Source organism: Felis catus, chromosome A3 (genome assembly GCF_018350175.1).
Source record: "Felis catus isolate Fca126 chromosome A3, F.catus_Fca126_mat1.0, whole genome shotgun sequence".
Classification (NCBI taxonomy): domain Eukaryota; kingdom Metazoa; phylum Chordata; class Mammalia; order Carnivora; family Felidae; genus Felis; species Felis catus.
Window position 1 is genome coordinate 44,897,031 of NC_058370.1, and position 24,415 is coordinate 44,921,445.

A 24,415-nucleotide genomic window follows, 5' to 3' on the forward strand; every position below is an offset into this window, starting at 1 on the left:
TATCTTAAGTACCATGAAAAGAGTGTTTGGTGTTATCAAATTCTTTGGGTTGCCTGGCTGGCTTAGTCTGAAGAACGTGTGAATCTTGATCTTGAGGTCATGAGTTTGAGCCCCATGTTGGGTGTAGAGATTACAAACATACATACTTACATACATAAATATTTTTTAAAAGTTTATGGTTTCTTCTCACACATTATCTATTTCTAAGGATTGTAAACACACATTTCCACTAACTCTTGGATATTTCAGTGCCTACCTTTCACATTCTTTTCTTTTTTAATGTTTTTTTTTTGAGAGAGAGAGTATGCATGAACACATATGCACAAGCTGGGGAGGGTCAAAGAGAGAGGGAGAGAGAATCCCAAGCAGGTTCTGCACTGTCAGTATGGAGCCTGACATGTGTCTCCATCTCATGAACTGACCTGACCAGAAATCAAGCATCAGTCAGATGCTTACCTGACTGATCTACCCAGGTGCCCCTACCTTTCACATTCTTAAAGAATATCTGATGGCAGAGGTGCCTAGGTGGCTCCGTCAGTTGAGCATCTAACTTTGGCTCAGGTCATGATCTCATGGTTTGTGAGTTCAAGCCCTATGTTGGACTCTGTGTTGACAGCTCAGAGCCCAGAGCCTGCTTTGGATTTGGTGTGTCCCTCTCTCTCTGCCCCTCCCCCACTTGTGCTCAGTCTCTCTCTTAAAAATAAATAAGCATTAAGAATATCTGATGGGAGATAGGAAAGAGAAGCTCTTTGACTTGAGTTTAGATTGCATTCTGAAAGTCAAGAATCCTTTCATCTGAAACTCCCAAGTGATACCATAGACATAGCTACTCTTTCCTTCAGTGGAGGCAGGCCAGGTGGAGTGCTTTGGGGTCATGGCTTTGTTCATAGTTAGAGGAGATCACATAGTGATAACAGTTTTTGCAGTAAGACATTTTCCTATCATGCCCATTGAAGACATTCTGCTATGACTAGCTTGATTCATTTCCTCTGCTAATCCCTTAAACTGTTTCTTGATTTGAAGCCACTTCCAGGTCTTTGGAGTATGGTTTCAAGGAATTCTATGAGGATTGACCAACTCTTTACTTGTACTGTTATCGGTGTAGCAACACTTAAGTCCAACTTCAAGACAATTTCTTGAAATTTATTATTGAAATAATTTATTTATTTGAAATACCTGGACAGTAGAGCCTGCAAGGAGCATGAATTATAAACGAGTATCATATAATGTAAATAGAATATAATAGTGGAGTATACTAGATGTTCCAGTACCTGAAGGAGGAAGCAGGTAACTCCAGATAGGATGTGGTTTTAGGAAAGATGAGCTCCCACATTAACCTTAAAAAATTAGCTAAGCCTCCAGATCAAAAATTCCCCAAACAGCTGTTTAGTCTGTTTAGACTGGTGATATCTATTATATTGAGGAAGGTTTTTTTAAAAAAACATGTAAGAGTTATTTTTTTGATGTACGTTGCGGAAAAAAACACAATGCAAAATATAAAAATATTACCATGAACCCACTCCTAGAGATAGAACTGGTTTTGATTGTTTGTTAACTAGTGTATTTCTTTTCCTTGGTATGTATCCCTCCAATGTTTTTCTGTGCATTTAAATGGCAGATCATGCATGATTTTAACAGACTTACAAGGGGTTTCTGATCATCCTGAAAATGCACAGTGTGTCCTAGATATTGATTCCATTTTTGTTGAGGGACAGTGCCTTCCAATTTAGTGGCTGGCTTCCCAATCCATGGTACCCTTGGGCACATAATTTTATCAACGGCATACTCTAGAGTTAGATATGCTTTACCCTTTACATACCTTGCCTCACTATTACATTGGTAATAGTTGATTCGACCACAAAATATCTTATTGGTCACAATGCAGTTGTGATTTAGTTCATGAAATAGCACTAGTGTAACCCAAAGCACTTAAACACTAAGAACAGCAAATCCATGAAATGCTTGCCTTTCTGTGAAGACTCGTGCATGCTACTGCTCAGGGTCAAAGGTCAGTGGGCCAAGACTTAGAGCCTGCCTGGCTCCTTCTCCTGTTTTCAACTCCAAGAGCAGCCAGGACAACAGTTTCTTTGTTTCTGTTTCTTAGTTTTACAGGACTCAATAAAGGCCCCTGCCAGTATTGTCTCCATATCTGCCCTTTTCATCTTTAGTTGGAGACTCAATGACAGGAAGTTCGTAGGCCACAGAAGTCACCAGATCTTTCTCCTCTATGAAAATGGCAATCCCTCCTCCTCCCTGGAGGCAGATGTGTGTTTTTGTTCCCGTTTCTGCCTTGTTCATTCTTTCCTCCTAGTCCTCAGTAGATAGAGTGGAAAAATCACCGAAGGCCCTGGAAGTTTTTCACAAAAATCCTCTGTGGATGTGCTTTTAGAAATCCTTTTGAGGAAGCTCAGGCCCCCTCGCTCAGAGAGCAGCAGCCCTTCTTCGTGTGAGGGAACAAAACCCAGAACCCAAAATATATTAGCCTTTTTCCTTTTGGAGTTTTAGGGGACAAAAAGAGGCCTCGAGGAATTAAAATATCAACTTGTATGCTTAGGGAGATAGCATGATTCAGAGAGCTGGACCCAGTTCTATCAGTTTCTAGTGTTTTCCCTCAAGTGGGAAGCTAAGCTAGACAGTCTCTAATACCCCTTGGACTCAGGTAAACACACAGTGATCCTTACAGGGATATCCCTTCCTCCAGGCCTCCCCCATACTTTTACCATCTTGAATGGGGGGGTAAAATTTCCTCAGCTCCCCTGGCAATTTTTCTATCAACTGAGAGATTAGCCAGGGCCCTGTGTGGAACCAGAATCAATTTGAACCTCCCTTTCTCTCCAGATTTAAATATTACAGAGGAGGGGTTTAATTCAGCTTCACAGACTCTAAAGAAATGTTTTAGATTTCAAATGATTGAAAGTAAGATATCATTGGACATCAACTACTAGGTATTTTTGAAACAGATTTTTCTGGGAATTTTTCATTTGCTCTATGTGGGTTGTGTGTGTATATATGTGTGTGTGTATGTGTGTGTATATGTATGTGTGTGTATATATATATGTGTGTGTGTATCTGTGTGTATAACGGAAATTGGTTCCTGTGCCAACAAGTTTTATCAGATGGATCTTTTTAGTACAAGCAATTGTTTTTTCTGTCTCTCCACATAAGAGGCCTCTTCTACTAATATATTTTCAGAAACCATTGATGACAGACTCCTCACTTCTCTTCACCAAAGATTAAGGAAGCCCTTGATTCAGTTCCCACCAAGCTTGGCATGTTGGCCACGGTGTGGCTTTTGGGGTGTATTTGCTTCCCTTTTGATATATACACAAGGATCTAATGCTCCAAGAGAAAGACCATGTAGATGCAGGACTCTGACTTCAGTCTGGTCCTCAACTCTTTTTTTTTTAATGTTTATTTATTTATTTTGAGAGAGAGAGAAAGAGCACAAGCAGGGGGAGGAGCAGAGAGAGAGAGAGAGAGAGAGAGGGAGAGAGAGAATCCCAAGCAGGCTCCACACTCAGAGTGTGGGGCTTGATCTCACAAGCATGAAATCATGATCTAAGCCGTAACCAAGAGTCAGATGCTCTACCACCTGAGCCACCCAGGTGCTCCCATGGTCCTTGATTCTTCAGATGATTCCTGCATTGGCCTCATGTAGCTAGAAGCCTGAGCCTTTGGGCAGTGCCATGCCCCGGGTTGCACATTTCTTGCCATTGAGGCCCATTGAAGCAACATCATGTGAAGAAGCTTTGTTAAGGCTGAAGTCTTCACATGGGCAGAATGAGGAAGGGAGGACCCTTGAGAGACAGCATACACACGGAAAGGCCAATACAGAAATGTCAAGAGCAGAAGCTTTTCATCCTTTCTTTTTCCTATCTGTAAGTGGAGGATGGCAAGCACCAGAGTCCAGGTTGGGACTAGGCCCTAATGGTCGATGGAGAACATTCCAGCCACGAGGACCTGCCAGGGACCATCTGTTGAGCTGTGCTCAAACAGCTAGTACATGTCAACCTCTTTTGTTGGAATTAAATCTCATTCCCCATGTTGGAATAAGGCTTTCTGTATTTGAGAACCTTGAATGGAGCATGTATCACTAATGCCCTGCATCAGTGGGTGTCAGCTAAAACTCAGTGTTGGCTTTTATATCCAAAGCCCACCCCTTGCCAGCTGGTGGGAGGTTGGAGGGGCTGTCCAATGAAGGAAATTCATGAGCAGTGAGGAAGGAGCTGCTAACACTTTGGATTTGTTGTTCTGGAAGAATTTGGGCTGCTTCCTTTTCTTACCCAGGCCTTAAGATGGCCAAAGGCCAGAGGGATCTTGGTAGCTGTGGTGATTTTTGCCACCCATTTCCTGATAAACACAGAGACAAGAACCTTTTGTCTCCTAAACTGGAGCTGAGCAGCCAGATTCTATTGTTGGGCCTGGCTGAGGAAAGGTCTGGATCAGAGGTTACGCACGGAGGACCCAGAAAGAAGCTAATGGAGAGACCCCAGTGTCTATGATGTTTCTTGTTGCCCACTGAGCTTTTCCTCTTCCTCACTCACAAGGATTAGACATGTTGTTTGCAGATGACCTCCTACCCAATCCCCCATCATGCGTACAGCAGGCATGAGGTCAATGCCTGCCTGGGGTAGAGCTAGGCTAGTAAGAGAAATAAGTATAATGCAGAGTCAAATGGGCTAAGTGCCCCAGAGATGCATACACAGTGGGCTAAGGAATTGAGTGTGCTGAAAGATTACTTGCAGCTGCAGGATGTAGGGGAAGGGACAGGATGTGACCTTGGTTTTGACATGGGGGTTGGAGCCAGTGTCCAATGGGCACTCCAGAGTAGCTTGATCCCAGGCAAGGAGAGAGCTGAGTAATGGCAAATAGATGCTTTTTTGGGGATCATATTTTCCCTTGAGTCCAAGAGCAAGGTATATAAACATTAATATGGGGGAAATATCCTTATGTTTTAGTCCATATTGTCTCAGCCCAAATCCCACCTGCTGCGGCCACATTTTTTTTCTCTTATTCTTGCACCATCTTGCCTATTCTTGATTTACTTAACAGTTTTTCTTTAAATTTACTGATCTTTTACATATATTTTAAAAAGTAAACTTAGTAAGCCAGTCATGAAAAGACAAATAGTGTATGATTCCACTTACGTAAGGTACTTAAAGGAGCCAAAATCATAGAGACAGAAAGTAGAATGGTGGTTTCCCAAGGTCAGGGGAGTTACTTTATACTAGGGATAGATTTCAGTTTTGCAAGAGGAAAAGAGTTCTGGAGATGGATGGTAGTGATGGTTGTACAATATGGATTTACATAACACCATTGAACTGTACATTTAAAAATGGTTAAGATGGTGAATTTTATGCTGTGTATATTTTACCACAATAAGAAGAATTGGGGGAAAAAAAGTAAACTTAATATCTCTGCCATAATTGGGAACTACACTAAATAGATGTAGCTATTTTTTTTTCAACGTTTATTTATTTTTGGGACAGAGAGAGACAGAGCATGAACGGGGGAGGGGCAGAGAGAGAGGGAGACACAGAATCGGAAACAGGCTCCAGGCTCTGAGCCATCCGCCCAGAGCCTGACACGGGGCTCGAACTCATGGACCGTGAGATCGTGACCTGGCTGAAGTCGGACGCTTAACCGACTGCACCACCCAGGCGCCCCTAGATGTAGCTATTAAAATAAGAACCGGGCATTCAAAATTATGCCTCCATGGACTGCCTTGGTATACCCAACATTCTTTGGGAAACGTTGTCAATTTTAATAAGCCATAGAGAATTTATAAAGTATCAGAATTAATCTACACTATCCCATCAAGTATGGTTTTGTTTGTTTTTGAGTTCTTTGCTTTGTAGCAGGACTACAGCTCTTTGTTAGGGAAACAGGCAGTATGACTCTTAAGCCATAATTAAGTCCTGGACAAAAGCATCTTTGGAAGCCAAGGCTCTGCTTTTGCTGTTTATTTTCATTTTCTTGTGTTTTATTGATGGGATCAGCATCCTGTTATTATAATTAACTCCATCGACTTGTCATGATTCATTCTATGACTGTTTATTAGACATCATGTAAACAAGGAAAAACTATTAGTTTTCTTAAAAGCTGGGAAGGTCCACCAATGCTCAGGCTTCAGAAAGAGCATTGAGTCTTCCTAAAGTTTGAGTTATCAGGGAGCACTTTGCTGGAAATCCAGGTAAGACCTGGATGGAGCCTGCCACTCACCACTTCAGATCCAAACCTGAGGTGGCCCTTGTGGGTTACTTAGCTCTAAGTGCATGACCAGGATTGGCACGGAAGCAAGCAGTGAGTCCCCTGCCAAGAGAGAATCACCTTCCATACCTTTGTAAAGCCTGATATAGGAGACCAGGGGTGGAATCTGGGTCCAGGAATTGGGGAGTAGAGAAGAAGCAGGCAAAAGCCAAAGGCCAAGCTGTATTTTAGAAGGTCCTAATAGTCCTTCCTTCAACCTCTCCTGCTGACTTGGTCATCTAAATGCCTCCAGATGTCCCAGTTTACAGGGCCCGTTAATTCTGTAAGTGTAAGCAAAACAGAGTACCTAGATAAAATATAAGAGTGGCTTTTCCACGCAGGTAGATCTCACCCGTACCAAATTCCATGGCAGACGGGACAGTGTGCAGAGGCATACATTCTCACACATGCAAAAATGCAGAAGGGAGCCAGAGAGAACCATAAGAAGTGGTGTATGAGAGCCTTGCTCGATTAGAGTCACTGCCTGCTTTACTTAATTCTAGAGGACTTGCCATTGATTCTATGAGATGTTTTTAGAAGTTGTTAATTCACTAAAGCCATCCCCTTTTTAGTTGAATTATGATCTACCGGTCTGCTTTAGAAAGAAAAATTCATAGCACATTTTTAAGTATTTAATTGTAACAGCTTTTGTCTTTAAAAAATAATCAAGGATAGCTTACAACAGATGTTGATGTAAATTGTCCATTTCAAAAATATAATTGTTTAGCTTAATGAAGGTGTGTTTTCAATGCACACAGAGGGGGTTTGGCTTTTCTTTTTTTTTTTTTTTTTTTTTTACATTTTTATTTATCTTTGAGAGATAGAACACAAGTTGGGGAGGGGCAGAGAAAGAATGAGACACAGAATCCGAAGCAGGCTCCAGGCTCTGAGCTGTCAGCACAGAGCCTGATGCGGGGCTCGAACTCACAAACTGTAAGATCATGACCTGAGCTGAAGTTGGATGCTTAAACAACTGAGCCACCCAGGCACCCCAGCTTTTTGGTTTTTGTGTATACTTGTTTTGTCCCCATATCCTGAGGACAGAGCCATCCAGGAGGACACTGCACCTGTGCTGAGACCCTCTAGTCAAATGGAATGTACCACATTGTTGATAGTAATAACTTGACATTATGCCTCGTACCTAGTCCCTTTAGGCTTCATTTTTGCTATTCAACAGCTGAATTAGGATTCTTATGTATAGAAGGTTGTTGACTATATTTACTGAACCAGTATTTTTTTCCAGAGACAACCTACATCAAAAGCTTATGTACTTTATATATTGCTTTGTTCTCTATGTCATTTACTTGAAAAGAGACTGGACTGTAAAGTCAAAGTAAACACACCTCCTATGTGGTGGTTGGGAGCCTGGTCATTAGAAGCTTCATTGATAGGTTATGCCACCCTCTGGAGTTCTGGATTGAGACAGGAAAGGACATCATTTGGAAATTCTGCTGCAAATTATTGGTTTCCCTTAGGTGAATCTGAGATCTGTGCAACTTAATAAAACTACACGTAGTGTCTTTCTACCTGTCCTACGTTAGAATGTGCTTTCTGGAGTCATTTATTCTTGCTCCTGTCTAGGTTACTAACACTTGGCCCTGGGAATGAAGGGAATACAGCCAAGTAGAAAGGCGCTCTCATCCCACACTCAGAAGAGCTTTAAATTGGGTGTGACCACAATGTAGCTAGTGCTGGAGAGTCCTGTCTCCCAAGTGGGTGTAATATCCACTGGGCTGCTTAAGAACCATGAGGTCCCAGTCAGTTGGATTGAGGGCAGATATAGTATAGGAGTTTCCCAGAGTTTGTTCTCTGCCGCCAGAGGCACCTTACGTTTGTGGGGCATTCTGGGGTTTGCCCAGTATTTTCACACGTGGCTGTGGGTCTGAATCCATACCTGAGATCTCTCTCCCCGTGAAAGCAAGCCTAGATGTTTGGAAATAGTAGTAAGAGTTGAATACATGAATTTTATACTCAAAATCCCAGGGAGATGGTAGATATTTTCCCTAATCTATTATTTTGAGAAATTTCAAACATTATAGGCAAGAATAGTTATTGTTCACCTGAATGCACCAATTATTGAAATTTTGTCACAATTTCCTTATTTCTATATCCCCCCCCCCTTTTTTGGAGGGGAATGGGGTGCTGACCATTTGACACTTACTTTCCAAAATTTTCATGCTTTGACCCTAAATTCTGCAGTTTGCATCTCTTAAGAGCAAGAACATTTTCCTACATAAATAAAATTACCACAGTCGGGAAATTAAACATTAATACAATATTATCTGTTATATACCCTTATTCAAATATCTCCAGTTGTTCTTTATAGCTGTTTTTTATTGATGCCATATGTGATCAATTCTGTGTACTCAGTAGTTATCATGTCCCTTTATTCTCCTTTTATTTATAATAATCCCACAGTCTTTAAAAAAAATTTTTTTGTGACATTGATATTTTGAGGAGTTTAGGCCAGTGGTTTTGAAGAAAGTCCCTGACTTTGGATTTGTCTGATAATTTTCTCTTGTGTAGATTCTGAACACATTTGGGGGCAGGGAGATGACCCAGGGGGTACTGTACCTTCTCAGAGTATCACATCTGAGGCACATGATGTCAGGTGTCTCATTGCTGGAGGTGTTCATGATGATCACTTGATTAAGATGGTGTCTCCCAGGGGTGCTTGGGTGACTCAGTCGGTTAAGCGTCCGACTTCGGCTCACGTCCGTGGTCCATGAGTCCGTGAGTTTGAGCCCTGCATCAGGCTCTGTGATGACAGCTCAGAGCCTGGAGCCTGCATCAGATTCTGTGACTCCCTCTCTCTCTGCCCCTCCCCAGCTCATGCTCTGTCTCTCTGTGTGTCTCAAAAAATAAATAAAAGTTAAAAAAAAAATTCTTTTAAAGACGGTGTCTCCCAGATTTCTCTATTGTCAGAGTACCTTTCCTCTTCATGATAAGTAACCTGTGGGGTGATATTTTAGGACTGTGAATGTTCTGTCCCCTAATAATCTTTCACCTACTGATGTTAGCATCAGTTTTATACCTATACTGTGATGGAGAGGTTATTTACCACTTGCAGATTAGAAAGACAAAGCTCAAAAGGGGAGGTGGGTCTTGTTTGCTGGCCATCCCACCATGACCATGCCATATGAGAATCTCCTGGATTATATCATACTGGTTTATCTTTTATAAACCGTTCATTCTTTGCCACCTCCCCACCCACCCCTTACCCCTACCCCCACCCCTGATACATGCAGGCAGACATCTGTTTTAGGAATCAGTAGTTTCTATTCATATCTTCGGTTTCTGTTTCAGACTGAATTTCCTAAAAGCAGAGCCTGAGATGCAGATTCTTGTGTTGTGATTTATTGAGACAGGGTCTCAGGAGCAGCCTGTGAAGGAGTGAGGGGTGCAGTCTGGGACGAGCAGCAAACCAGGCAAAGATATGGGGGCAGCTGGAGTGTAGCCTCAGCCTGATCCCACAGGGAGTTCTGCAACATGAATAGCAACCCCAGAGTTGTCCCGCCTACAGGCAAGAAGGCCATTCCTCTATGACCTGCATCAGCATGTCATTAGCAGAGCGTCTCTCCCTGAGGAGGAAGTGACTTTCTGGGTATGCCCAGAAGAAGGGAGAAAGCTGTGAGCTTTTGGCAGCCAGTGCTCATGGCAGCAGGGACATGGGTACCTGGTCTTGTAAAGGGGGACTGGGCAGGACACCAACAGTGTGCAGTGCAGATTCAACATTTCCCACATTAGTTCTTCCCTAAAGGTTGTCTCTGATAAAAGCTAATGTCTTTTTTTCTTTCTTTCTTTTAATCTCTCTTATTTTTTTAAGTTTATTTATTTTTATTTTGAGAGAAAAAGAGAGCAGGGGAGCGGCAGAGAGAACATTCCAAGCAGGCTCTGTGCTGTCAATGTAGACCCCAACGTGGGGCTTGAACCCATGAACCGTAAGATGAAATCAAGAGTTGGACACTTAACCAACTGAGCCACCCAGGCGCCCCTCTTTCAACCTGTTTTATAATAATATACTATAAATCTCAAAAGGCTGTTAAAGAAAAGTGTTAGCTTAGTCATAGGCAAAGACAAGATCTAATTAATGGTTGCTCCTTTATGAAGCCCCATGAATCTTATTCACTGTCTTCCTGACTGGGCCCTAGATTTTTAGGCTGAGGTTGGTTGTCAAAACAAAGGCTCTTTAGCTTCTTGAACAGCTGAGGTATCACAGGATGTGCCCTTCTAAGGAAGATAGAAGCACCAACATATTTACTCACAGCACATGTGAGCGTTAGGATTGCCGTGCTAGAGATTGTAGAAATTTGCTCTTGGTAAAATATTGCCAACCCGAGATGGCAGGGATGTAGGGTTTATTTGGGTTTGGAGAATTCTTTCAGTGGCATGTTACCACCCTCCTCCAAACCCCAGTCCCCCCTCCCCCAAAAACCCACCCCACCTAATTGATCTGGGTTCAAGTGCACATTTTGCTCTTAGGTCTCAAGCAAGTGTTCCTCAGACTGCAGCATCAGTGTCTCCTGAAGCTTGTTAGAAATGCAGAGCTCTAGCCCCCAGGCTACAGAATCAGACCCTCTGGGGCTGGAACCAGGAATCTGTAGCTTTACAAACCCTAGGAGATTTCTCTCTTAGGCTCCAGTGCCAATCCAATGCCGTGGTTGTAAACTTGCCTGCAAGTTGGGTTTGCCTGGGGAAATTTTTTAAATTGTGATTCCTGGGTTCCACCCCAAAAGGTCTGATTTATTTGATCTGGGGTGCAGTCTGGCCATCAAAACATGTTGAAGCTCCCCAGGCGATTTTAATATTCAGCCAGCGTTGAGAATCTCTGCTCTAAAGTGGCCTCATTTACCTCATGTGAAAGGAATTTTAACACCAGCTTCATTTTGAAGAGGGTGTTCTTATAGCTGCAAAGATTCACTTCAAAATACCTGGAGGCCCTGAAATGGCATTTGCAGAATGGGAAATTGCTCTTTTTTGGCCCATACTCTCCCATCTGGAAAGTTGTAGCAAAGGTATAGGAAAACTTTCTGGGGAAACAAAATGTAAATCTTGAATGGAAGTATGATATTCTTTAGATCTGTACAAAGTCAAGAATGTGCAGAGAAGACATTAGGATGGCAGTCTCTGGCCAGCCCACACGCTGTCCTTGTGGGTATGTTACTGAGCCTGCTCACCCCAAAATGATTGCCTTAGGTTGGCTTCTTCTATATTCAATCCTGCCTCTTAGGAGTGGTATGCCCAAAAAAGCACATTTTTTTTAAACATTTTTTCACTCTTGCCTACAATGTGGCTTTATCTCCATCATTCGCAATGTTGAAGACTTCATTCAGGCCACACATTTAGGTTTCTTGGGGTTTAGATGTTTGAAGACCATTTGAACCCCAACCTGAATTTGGCCCTTAAAATGTGAGTGATCAGCTCTGATATTTTCCACTGGCCACTCCTAGACTGGTGTTGATGACCAGCTCATTGAGAGGCAGGGCGTGATAGAGGGAAAGAGAGCCCAGAGCCAAGCACCCTTGGATTGGAATTTCTACCTTCTCACTCTCAGAGGCATATCCTTGCCTTGTACAAGTTACTCAAGCTGTCTGGGCTTCCCTGTCCCCTTTATTTAAAAACACTGGATTCCTGGTACCTGCCTTTTGGGGCTGTTTTACAGGAAATGACAGAATTTTTGTAAAGGGATGGCAGACAGTAGAAACCACATAGATAAAGTTCTCCTGTGTTCATGATCTTACTTGTTACCTGCAAAGTTGGAGGAACACCAGACCTCTTGAATTTCTGGCTCTGCCATTTCATGGCAGTTTATAACTCTGGACAGCCCAATACCTTCTTGGATGGGCCTCTGTTTTCTCATTCATAACATGGGGATTAAACACTCAGTCACAGGATTAGTGTTGGGGCTCAAGGCAACTATGGAAATCAATATGACATCTTTTTATTGAGATTTCATTCACATATCATACTTTAAAGTGTATAATTCAGTGGTTTTCAGCATATTCACAAAGTTGTACAGTCATCCATACATCTTGGTCCAGAACATTTTCTTTACTTCAGAAAGAAACTCCATACCTATTAGCAATCACTACCCATCCCATTCCTGCCCCCAATCCCAGGCAACACTAATCTTTCCGTTTCTCTATTTTTGTCTAGTCTAGATATTTTGTATAAATGGAATCGTACCGTATTTGTGTCTAGCTTCTTTCACTTAGCATGAAGTCTTCACAGTTCATTCCATTTTGGAGCGTGGATCAGTACTCCATTCATAAAAAAGAATGAATATTATGGCTGAATAAAATTCCATTGTATGGATATACCACATTTTATTTCTCCATTCATTAGTTGATGGAAATTTGGTCCGTTTCCACTTTATGGCAATTATGAATAATGTTAGTATGAATAATTTTATGAATAGCACAGCATTCGTCAACTGTGAAGTTTTATTACAAATAATATTAGTAATAAAAATGCCTAGATGTGTGAAAAGAAATGACATCCAATTCATTCGGGTGGAAAATGAGTGTGCATGAGTGAGTGTGAATGTTTTATCTTTGCTTTTAAATTTTTTTAATGTTTATTTTTGAGAGAGAGAGAGAGAGAGAGAGCGCACAAACAGGGGAGGGGCAGAGAGAGAGGGAGACACAGAATTCAAAGCAGGCTCCAGGCTCCAAGGTGTCAGCACAGAGCCCGATGCGGGACTCAAACTCACAAACCATGAGATCATGATCTGAACCAAAGTTGGATGCTTAATCAACTGAGCTGCCCAGGCACCCCATTTTTGTCTGTGCTTTTAGAGCATGTCATGCTTGTGCTTATGATAAATCTTTTGGGGCCTTAGGACCTCATGCTACCATATGAAATTTAGCATTGAGGGTTCTGCGCTCAAATTGTGAAATGGTTTATGCCAGAAGACAGACCCAACAGCATTCAGGATGTTTAGAAGCTTTTGAAAACTGTGTTAGAAATAGAAGGTCTGTTGGATCTGTTGAGTATTCTGTTTAATACTGTAGATACGGAGTGAAAGCTAATATGGCATCTGCCCTCAGAAAGCTTTCAGGCTGGAAGGAAGACACGTGAGGTGGAGATGAAAAGATGGGGTATGTGCTACGACAGGCATAGCCTAGAGACTGCACAATGGTCTCCTTGGCAGAGAAACAGGGCAGCAGCCATTTGACACCTGCCAATTCTCTTTCTCCTAGCATGGTAAGACACAAGGACAATGGCTATTCTGAAGAAAAGGATGTGAAGACTTGTCCCTGGGACTCTGGCTATGACAGCCTCTCCAACAGACTCAGCATTTTGGACCGGCTTCTCCACACCCACCCAATATGGCTGCAGCTGAGTCTGAGTGAGGAGGGGGCAGCCGAAGTCCTTCGGTCCCAACCGCCAGGGGTAAGACTCAGAATCTCAAGGAAACAGTTTGAGACAAGCAGGGCTGCTGCTTTCTTAAAGAGAAAGACTTGGAGTTCCAGAAAGTTCTTTCCCAGGCTTTATGGAGCATGGTGTCTGGTGCATACCTGGGTTGCAATGCAAGGAGATTGTGGAAAGTATGGAGGCAGCTCCAAGGAAAAGAGCCCCTTCATGGTTTGTCTTTCTGTCTTCATCAGCTCAGTTACCCAGGGAAGTCTAGGACTCAGCAGGATAACAGGGCATCTGGGCTGACTTCTTGGGCCTCAACACTGAGAATGAGCCTGGTTATAGGGTCTTCAGTTGCCCCTGCTGTTTTCATTCTGAGCCTGGGAACCCTGCCAGGACCTAGCCATCCAACTTGGGACCCAAAGTTCAAAAGTTCTGTGTCCATAGACTTGCCTACTCTGGCTGCTGATGTGTAATTCTCTTTCTCTTTGGGCTTCCTCAGTGGCTTCTCATGGGGCTCACTGTCCAATTATGTTTCTTCTGCTACTTCCTACCCAATACCAATCTCTTAATCAAGACCACTCCATGACTCTATAGTGGTTCCCCCCAAAATATCACTTGGTGATTGGTGTGTCTGGTGCTGTTCAATGTGGTTGCCACTTGCCCTGTGTGGCTGTTTAACTTTACATTAATAAAATAAAATTAAATTTAAAAACTCAGTTGCTCAGTTGCACTAGCCACATTTTAAGTGCTCACTAGCCACAGATGGCTGGAGGCTACCATATAGGATGGTGCAGAATATAGGATGTTTCCACCATCACAGAGATTATATTGGAGGTCATCTGTGTACAATGTCTACTTCCCAAAAAAGGGTAAATACAATAAGTCACAGATAAAGTAAGACTTGGAACAACTCATGACAAGAGATAGAAACTAGGAAATATATGGAGAAGCAAGAAAAAAAACTCCATGGTAGCTGGTTGACAATATTGTAGCAATTGAGCACAAAAACAAACTTTTGAGTTTCCTATCAGCAAGAGCCTGTCTGTTACCATTTTTTGACCTCTAAGTGAGTCTTTGTTTCAACAGACAGAAACAGACGGGACTGTTGGAACATGCTCAGGGTGACTAGGCGCGATAGTTGATCATCTTTGTGGAAAATTCCTTGGCCAGCGCACCAGGTTGTTGCCTGTAATCTGGGTCTGTATGATCAGACCTACGTCTGTGGGGCCCCCTCTTTTGGAGGTTGAGTTGTCTGCTCCTGCATTTCTGCACCGAAATTCTGGAGAGGGAGGTTGCCCTGTTGTTAGGCAACAATTCCCTACTCTGCCCAGCTTCCCTCCCAGTGTTGGGCACGTCCATTCCTGCTGAGACTTTGTGGGGAACAAGTCAAGCAGGATGTTCTATCTGTCCACCTACTTGATCCCTGGACAGGACCTGCCTGATGAGATGGGGCAGGCTGATGACAGGCTGAGGACAGGAGAAACACAGATCAGGAGAGGCCACAGTGCACCAGGAGCAAGAATGCTGAAGAGAAGGAAAAGCAGGTGTGAGAGGAAAGGACATTTGAAAGTCTGTCCATGGAGGCATGGGTCCTTGGGGTGCTGCCACCCTTATTCCTATGATAGAAATTAGCAAAGTTTCTGTAAAGGGCCAGAGTATAAATATTTTTGGCTTTGTGGGCCATACTGTCTGTCACAACCTCTCACAATCTCTTGCAACCCCTGCCTTGTAGTGTAGACATACCCATCGACAGCATATAAATGAATGACTGGGATTTTGTTTCAATAAAACTTTATCTACAAAAACAGGTGGCAGGATAGATTGGGTCTACAGGCCGACTTTACCAACCCCTGCTCTAAAGCTGCAGACATTCAGGAAATAAGGTTGTACTCTCCCTGAACCCCAAGGCTCAAGGAGATTCCCAGCTGCACAAGAGAATAATACTTCGATTCCACCAATGATCAGCGCCCTTCCAGCCATGCTTTGGGCTTTTTTTAATCCCCCTAATGTTTAGGAAATATCTGTTTCAGTTTTAGGGTGTCCCAGAAACATTGACTCCCAGAAGTGACTATTACATGTATTCTATTCTATGACTGCCTCCCCATGGGTGCTGGGGGACCAGAGAGAACTCAAAGGTCTTCCCAACTCCCTCCTTAAAAGACACCCAATCCCCATAGCCACCCTCTCAACCCCCACCCCCACCCGCCACCCAGATAAAGTTTCTTAGGAGCTATTGACTAGATATACAGAAGGAAGCGAAGATAAGGTTAAATAATAATAATAATAATAATAATAATAATAATAGTAATAGTAATAATAGTCAGGGAGCAGAGACCATGGTGTCCAAATGCAGAGGAAGAAGTGGCTAAAGAAATAAGACAGGATAGAATCCTTGGAGAAGGACCATGTACTACAGAAGGGAACCAGAACTCAGCCGGCTGCCCCACTGCATGCTCCAGGGAGCACTATTTGATTTGTAGCCTAGGTAATCAGTGCCCCCTGGAGTTGTGCAGTGCATAGAAGTACATGGCATGCTTGCCTCTGCAGTGTTGGAAGCCAAGATGGTGGCCCGAGATCAGCACTGGGATTTGGGCTTGTTTAAAGCACGCATCTGAAACTGTTGGTGGGAATGCTAACTGGTGCAACCACTCTGGAAAACAGTGTGGAGGTGCTTCAAAAAATTAAAAATAGATCTACCCTATGACCCAGCAATAGCACTGCTAGGAATTTACACAAGGGATAGAGCAGTGCTGATGCACAGGGGCACTTGTACCCCAATGTTTATAGCAGCACTCTCAACAATAGCCAAATTATGGAAAGAGCCTAAATGTCCATCAACTGATGAATGGATAAAGAAGATGTGGTTTATATACACAATAGAATACTACTTGGCAATCAGAAAGAATGAAATCATGCCATTTGCAGCAACGTGGATGGAACTGGTGGGTATTATGCTAAGTGAAATAAGTCAGAGAAAGACAGATATCATGTTTTCACTCATATATGGAACTTGAGAAACTTAACAGAAAACCATGGGGGGGAGGAAAGGGGAAAAAATAGTTACAGAGAGGGAGGGAGGCAAACCATAAAAGACTCTTGAATACAGAGAACAAACTGAGGGTTGATGGGGGGGGTGGAAATGGATGATGGGCATTGAGGAGGACACTTGTTGGGATGAGCACTGGGTGTTGTATGTAAGTGACGAATCACAGGAATCTACCACCAAAACCAAGAGCACACTGTACACATTGTATGTTAGCCAATTTGACAATAAATTATATTAAAAATAAATAAATAAAATAAAGCATGCATCCGAAGGCAGTATTAGAACCAGGAGTGAGACTGTCACAAAATGGGGTGAGTCAGGAGTAAACAGGCCTGCAGCTCCAGTGTTGGCTGTAGTGACGCTCGAGCACACCTTCCTGCTCCCTAATGGGGCAGCCATTTTAATCTCCAGCAATTGTCACCATACCTGGCCTTGCCATATCATCCTGTTTTCCAAGAGAAGCTAGAAATTCTGGTTTTAATGTGAAAAACAACCAAAACTGCTTTTTCACTCTTAGAAACAAATTTAATTTTCTATCACGAACACACCCACGAACCAGATTAGTCAGTGAACTCCCAGTTCACCACCTGTGGTTTAGTCATGTTACCTGCGTTTAGAATCTGGGTGTCATCAACCTTGATGCCCAAATAAGACACGGGCTAGAGAACACTTAACATGCGCTGTAAGACAATCACCAAACTGAAAATGCTTCTGTAGACCAAGGGGGCTCATAGCCTCATGGAGAAGTTTCTGTCAAAGGGAAAGTAGGATTCTTTTGAAGCCAGTTATCAAAGGAAGTCATCTGGGGCATGCTCTTTGATAGTTCCTTTTGCTGTCAGTAGAGCATTCTGGGTTGAATCTTGCAGGACATGTTCATTATGAAGGGCATTCTAGTCATGGACATTAGGTGCGCAGGAAATCATATGTCCACGTTCTGACCTTCCAGGTATTTCCTAAGCTTGAATTTCTTTTCCCTCTGCTAGATCTTCCTGGTTCGTAAATCTACCAAAATGCAGAAGAAAGTCCTCTCACTTCGCCTGCCCTGTGAATTTGGAGCCCCACTCAAGGAATTTGCCATAAAGGAAAGCACATACAGTGAGTAGTCACCTGATGGCTAAGTCCTGGTTGATGGGAGGGCCTCGGGTCTCCCCAACAAGTGGAAGTGGAAGGAGATTACCCTTTGAGACAGACAGACATGAGTCTGCATCCTGGTGCTGTTACTTACTCACTCGATGACTGGGCAGGTAGCCTACCTTAGGAGCCTTGGTTTTCTTATCAGTATATTGGGGTGATCATAACATCAGAGAGCTATTAACAGTTTAATTAAACAACCTATGTACAAATTATGCAGCCTACTGGCTGGCATATGGCAGGTTGTCTTTCTTGCCCCCCTTCCAGTTAAGTAGAGCATGGATTTGATTCCTAGGTTTGCTGATGATTAACCTGTAGGACAGGCTGCAGCGATTCGGCCTTTTTATGGGTTCTCATGCTACAGCACGCGTGTGCACATCTTGTGAATAATCCTTGAGTGGATGTGTTCCCTCAGACGATCACTGTTCAGTCGTCTATGAAATGCAGCTAATCAGAGGCAGAATCCAGCCCTCCGAAAAAATCAACTGGCAGAAGTTTTGAAGGGAGAGTGGTGTTCAATAGAATTGGTTTTCTTTTTGCTATTCTGCAATCATTGAAAATGTGAAGCCTTGGGAAGACATGTTTCACTTTATTTATTTATTTATTTATTTAATCCTGAGAAAGAGAGAAAGCACAAGTCGGGAGGGGGTGGGTGGTGGCAGAGAGACAGAGGGAGAGAGAGGGAGGGAGGGAGGGAGGGAGAGAGAGAGAGAGAGAGAGAGAGAGAGAGAGAGAGAGAGAATTCCAAGCAGGCTTCACACTGTCGGCACAGAGCCTGACACAGGGCTTGAACCCATAAACTGTGAGATCATGACCTGAGCTGAAGTCAGACACTTAACCAACTAAGCCACCCAGGTGCCCCTGGACACATTTTAAACATAAAAGGGAACACACAATGCTGATGTATTGCCAACTTCCAAGGAAGGATCCATAGTGAATCTGTGCTCCAAAGGGGAAGGTTTCATTGAAATCACAGGTTAGCAAGTTGAGGAGTGAAGGCCAGGAGAAATAAGTTTGGAAGCCTGTTGACCCTCTCAATAGTTAGACTGAAACTGGTTTGGGGGTGACGGGGTAGTGGTGCCTGGGTGGCTCAGTTGGTTAAGTCTCCTGACTTCGGCTCAGGTCATGATCTCACGGCTCATGGGTTCAAGCCCTGCTTCGGGCTCTGTGCTGTCAGCTCAGGCTCTGAAGCCTGCATCAGATTCTGTGTGTGTGTGTCTCTCTCTGCCCCTCTCCCACTCATTTTCTGTCTCTCTCTCAAAAATAAATAAACGTTAAGACTGAGACTAGGATTTTTGCTTGCTTCTTGATTTACACCTAAGCAAGCCTCAGTCTCTGCATTTGAAAAACCAAAGGTACTGAGGTCATTTTAAGGGCAAATAAGGGATTATACTCAACCTGGAGTGCATAGTCTCACTGAGCCAAATGGCCTTAATGGAAGTCTAGAGGACACATTTCTAGCAGAAGTGAAACCTGTCAGCCTCTTTGTGGTCAACCTCAGGTTCTTCTGTCAACCGGAGCCTGGTAATGTCTTTCCTCCAGGCTTCACAAGGGCACTGATGCCACGAAAGACTTCCACAGTCAGTGACCTGTGCATAGTTCATACCAGTTTATTTGCATTAGGAGGTAATCACAAGATAGATTTCAAGCCCTCCATTTTAAAGACGATTAAATATTAAGTAAAGAAATGCCATGCTGAGGTGGCTTTTGAAAGTCAGCTTGCCAACAAGTGATAGATCTGTTTTTTTTTAATTAAAAAAAATCTTTTTTAATGTTTATTAATTTTTTTTCAGAGAGAGACAAAGCGTGAGCAGGGGAGGGGCAGAAAGACAGGGAGACACAGAATCTGAAGCAGGCTCCAGGCTCTAAACTGTCAGCACAGAGCCTGACGCGGGGCTCAAACCCACAAACCGGGAGATCATGACCTGAGCCAAAGTCAGACACTTAACCAACTGAGTCACCCAGGGGCCCTTTAATTTTTTTTTAAGTTTATTTATTTTGAGAGAGAGAGAGAGAGAGAGAGAGAGAGAGAGAGAGAGAGAGAGTGTGTGTGTGTGTGTGTGTGTGTGTGTGTGCAAGCGAGATAGGGTCAGAGAGAGAGAGAATTCCAAGTAGGCTCTGCACTGTCAGCACACATCCCAATATAGGGCTCAAACTCAGGAACCGTGAAATCATGACCTGAGCAGAAACCAAGGGTCAAATGCTTAACCAACTGAGCCACTCAGGCGTCCCAGATCTAACTGGTTTTTAAATCCCTTCTAATATCCAAAGTGAAGCATGATAAGTTAGCCTGGAAGCCCCTTCTTTGCTCCCCTACAGTAAGTACAGTTAATGTTTATACTTTCCCACTTTCTGGGTGTTCATCTTAGATTCCTCCTGGCTGAAGGTTTTTCTTCTCTATTGTGTCAAGACTCGGATCAATTCCCTACTCCTATCTGGGGGACTTAAAGTGGTTGAAAGAGCTGGTCTGGGCAAAGCATTAACCTAACTATAACTAATTACCACAGGTCTTGGTCTCACCATGATGGCCCCTTCCTGGCCAGGGCCTTGCTTCTCTATGAACGGAGGTAGATTGAGAAAGGAAGGACTTGCTCTGAAAACATAGATATTTTGTCATAACGTCTGGACAAAATGGTTTAATAATAAATACCAGCTCATATTTGTATAGACTGCTTTCACATGAATTACTCCATTTTTTAAATTTCCCTTTCCACTCCTACCCTTTGGGGAGACAGGGAAAGTACTATTATTGTCCACTGTACAGAGGAGAAAACCAAGGCTCAGAGAAGTTAACCTACCCCAAATCGGTTCCTTCCTACTTAACTTGCTAAATTGTGGTGCACATGTGTGTATTTTTTTGTTTCTGTCTATGTCATGGTATGTGTGTAGAGGCATAGGTATATTTTGGGGGTGCTGTAGAAATACTAAACAATCAAAATAATACAACATAAGAAAATAGCAAGAAACATAAATGAGGACATGAAGTGTGGCAATTGGGAGAAAAACTCATCTGATTGAGGAAATGAGGAAATCTTCACAAAGCTGAGGATGTTTGGAATATTTCTGAAAGACTGTCTGAATGGCATTTCAGCCAGCCTGGCATGAGGAGTGGTTGGCAAATACACAAGTATTTGAAGTTATCCACTCACTGCCCTGCCATTTGGAAGATGTGCAATATGGTACACCATCTTGCCAGAACATCTTCTCTAGGAGGCTTGTGCCCTTGGTGGTGACAGTGGTAGTGGGTGGGGGCATTCTAAGTAAGTGAGTTTTTGAAACTTTCACATGGAATTTAAAAACTAATTTACTGGAACCTTCTGTTTTCCTCCAGGCTGCCTTGTATCTTAACCAGAGGTGGCCTGTTTTGGCAAAGAGGAGTGTGTCCCAGGAGGGCCAACCTAGGAAGGTCAAGGGTGGTGGGGGCTTGGGTGTTTACCAAGCTCTGTTGTGTGCCAATGGCCTCTCCCTCCAGCCTCACTGGCCCCTGCCCGCTGACCAACTTTGTGTTTGAATTTAAAAAAGAAAAAAGATAGTTGTACACTTTGAGCCTGCGCCGGTCTGTTTACCAAGCATTGGAGCACGTGCTCCCAGTGAGTCAGGGGCTGAACTTCTAGGCCGTGGACTCTACTGGCCTGTTTCTGGCTGACACACATCCTCCTCACAGCTGGATCTGATAAGCCACACGGTAGTTGGTTTGAGAGCTCAGAGATGGTTCTATGCACGCAGCAGATAATACCAGAGGGCCTTTCCTTTCCCAGAACAGTGCTCCAGGACACTCAGCTGGTTTCCAAACTCTCTCTTTTCCAGCCTTTTCCCTGGAAGGCTCAGGAATCAGTTTTGCAGATTTATTCCGGCTCATTGCTTTCTACTGCATCAGCAGGTAAGGCCTCCTTTCCTCTTAGGAGTTCAAGTGCCTGCTTGGTGTGTGCAATATAAACAGCCCTGGGGTTTCTAGATTAAAGCAGGGTGGACGGGTCTGGGAGGCTTGCCACTGACTAGATGTCCCTGGAAGGATTAGTTACTGATCAAAATAACTACGCCAGTCCCTCCAAATTAATATGTCTGTGTCTTCAAACTGTCCCTATGGTTCGTTTCACCTCAACCCAGCAAGCAGGGGAAACAAACACACATACACATACATGTACATACATGCAAACATGCACACACAGAAGGGGACCCATGGTGCAAACCTGGTCCCTGATAATGTGTGGTGCCTGGGTGGTTCAGTCAGTTAAACATCTTTGGCTCAGGTCATGAGCTCACAGTTCATGAGTTCCAGTCCTGCATCGGGTGAGCACGAGCCCTGCATCAGGTGAGCCCTGCTTCTCTCTGTCTTTCTCTCCCTCCCCCCGCCCTGACTCTGCCCCTCATGGGATTCTCTCTGTCTGTCTCCACTCGTGCCCTCTTCTCTCTCTCTCTCTCTGAAAAAAATAAAAATAAATAAATGTCCCTGATACTGTTTCTGAAAACCCTCAAGGGATGTAGTTCATTCTAGAAATACGGGCTCCTTAAACCAGCCCATAAACCTTGCATCACTGTCCTACAGGTCCATTTGGTGCTCATGTCCTTTTCATAACTAAAGCAACTGTGTTAGACTACAAGTAATTAAGCCAAAAATCACCATGTTAATAAGTGTGGGGAGTGTGTGAGTTGTTGAAGTCTTTCTCTCTTTTTTCTTCCTAGCCATAATAGTTTTTCAAACTGACTATTCTTTTCTTTTTAATGGTTATTTATTTAATTTTGAGAGAAGGTATATGCATGCACACACGAATGGGGGAGGGGCAAAGAGAGGGGGAGAGAGAGAATCCTAATCAGGCTCTTTGCTGTCAGCATGGACACTTACGAACTGTGAGATCATGACCTGAGCTGAAATCAAGAGTCTGACACTTAACTGACTGAGCCAACCAGGTGTCCTCAAATTGAGTATTCTTTTGGTGATTAAGAATCCATACTCTTCATCTGCAGAGATTGACACTGCCCCCATGTAGGCAGTGGAGCTCAGTTGGCCTCTATGCCTTCTCTGTATGTCTGTTGCAGCCAATAGAGCACAGACAGGCATGCATGACTAGGTTGTTTCCAAAGATCATGTCTTACAGCCATCACACTTTGAGACTGAGAGGCTTATTTGGGGTTCATTTCCTTTATGTTAATTTAAGGGTAAAGTTATTTCTCATGTGAGACATTTATTGTACCTGTTGGACTAGACTCTCCCGGGGGAAGGCACTGAGCTATTGACCCCTAGAAGTCACCAGGTTGGCAACACCACATAATTAATGGCCTGAGGTGGGGAAGCACTTTCAGGGGTTGATTACCAGGAGGAAGAAACCAGGGGATTTCATCTAGAATTGGACACAGCTCTATGAGGGGACACCACCAACAGCCCTTGGCCTGTACAAGGATGGAGATCTGCTGCCCAAAGAAAAGAAGAGGACGGTGCAGATGTTCCCACCTTCCTCAGGGACCCACACCTGAACTGGTTTGAGGCCATCTAGTTCCCGAAAGTGAATTTCAACACTAACATGTTAGTCAGAGGTGAAGTTGGCCAATGCTTACTCTTCATAGTTAGCTTGTTGATTTTCCTGTCATGAAAGATCATTACACCTATAAAACAGTATTTGGCATCAGCACACAAAAGATACCATCTCTCTTCTCAGTGTTCATAATAGGCTGGAGTACCTGCTGTCCAGGGCCATTTGATGGTTGAAGGAGATAAAGCACATGAAAACCTTCTTTAATCTACAAAGCATGATACGGATATAAGGTGCTTATGGAAAAATCCCAACATTGACATTTTATGATCAGGGTGACCTGAGATTCATTTCTCTATTTTTCCCTCAAATTGCAAAGGTTCTTGGTGTTTCTGTTTCTCTTTTAATGTTCTATGTTACTCGGTTTACCCAAGTCAATGTTCTTAGTAATCAGTAATTGATTTGACCCAGTCTTAACCAAATGTTTTTGAAATGTTCTAGTTGGTTATTAGTACATGAGTATATTCATGTAGAGAAAGTGTTTGGATTGTCAGCCCTGGTATTCACCCAGAATGCATCTGCACAGGTGCACTAGACTAGAGAATTCATGAATCAATCAGCATGTGGTTTGCCACATCAGAGGGACACACTGAATACTAGAGCTGCGGATATAAATGAGAGCAAACCTTGGTCACCAATGTCTAGTAGCTCCCTGTCAGTTTGTCATAATCAGTGTCGTGGAGAGCACTTCCTTGTAAACTTTCATGCACACTGGAATCACCTGGAATCTTGTTAGAATGCAGACTGATTTGGGGGGTCTGGGGCAGCACCTGATGGTCTGTGTTTCCAACTGTCTCTAGGTGGTGAGACCAATGCTGCTGGTCCTACAACTGCATTTTGAGTAGCAAAGAGCTAGAGGAAATAATAATTATTAATTATTATTAAGTATGATTATAATTTCAGGGGCTTTCTATATCTGTGCTAGGGACCATATATACATTATTTCTAATCTTCATGGCAACCCTGAAATTAGGATCATGAAGACACCATGGCTCAGAGAGTGAGATACTTGTCTACAATCAGTCATTCAATAAATATGTAGCAAATATTGGATTTGAACCCAGGCCTACCTTGATGCTAGAGCCCATATTTTGCCACT

At 43.3% G+C, this 24,415-nt stretch overlaps 1 protein-coding gene across 9 annotated transcripts in view; it reads left to right on the top strand.

Annotated features, from left to right (window-relative positions):
* The window catches only part of RIN2 (Ras and Rab interactor 2), a 224,041-nt gene that overhangs the window by 166,060 nt on the left and 33,566 nt on the right, over nucleotides 1-24,415 (top strand). For 8 of the 9 annotated variants that reach the window (XM_006929986.5, XM_019826878.2, XM_019826879.3 and 5 more), the window contains 3 exons: nucleotides 13,452-13,644; nucleotides 17,641-17,752; nucleotides 21,596-21,668. In XM_006929986.5, the coding sequence (XP_006930048.2) occupies nucleotides 13,452-13,644; nucleotides 17,641-17,752; nucleotides 21,596-21,668 (378 nt within the window). The remainder of the gene's footprint in view (nucleotides 1-13,451; nucleotides 13,645-17,640; nucleotides 17,753-21,595; nucleotides 21,669-24,415) is intronic. The other variant, XM_019826880.3, reaches the window with a different exon arrangement.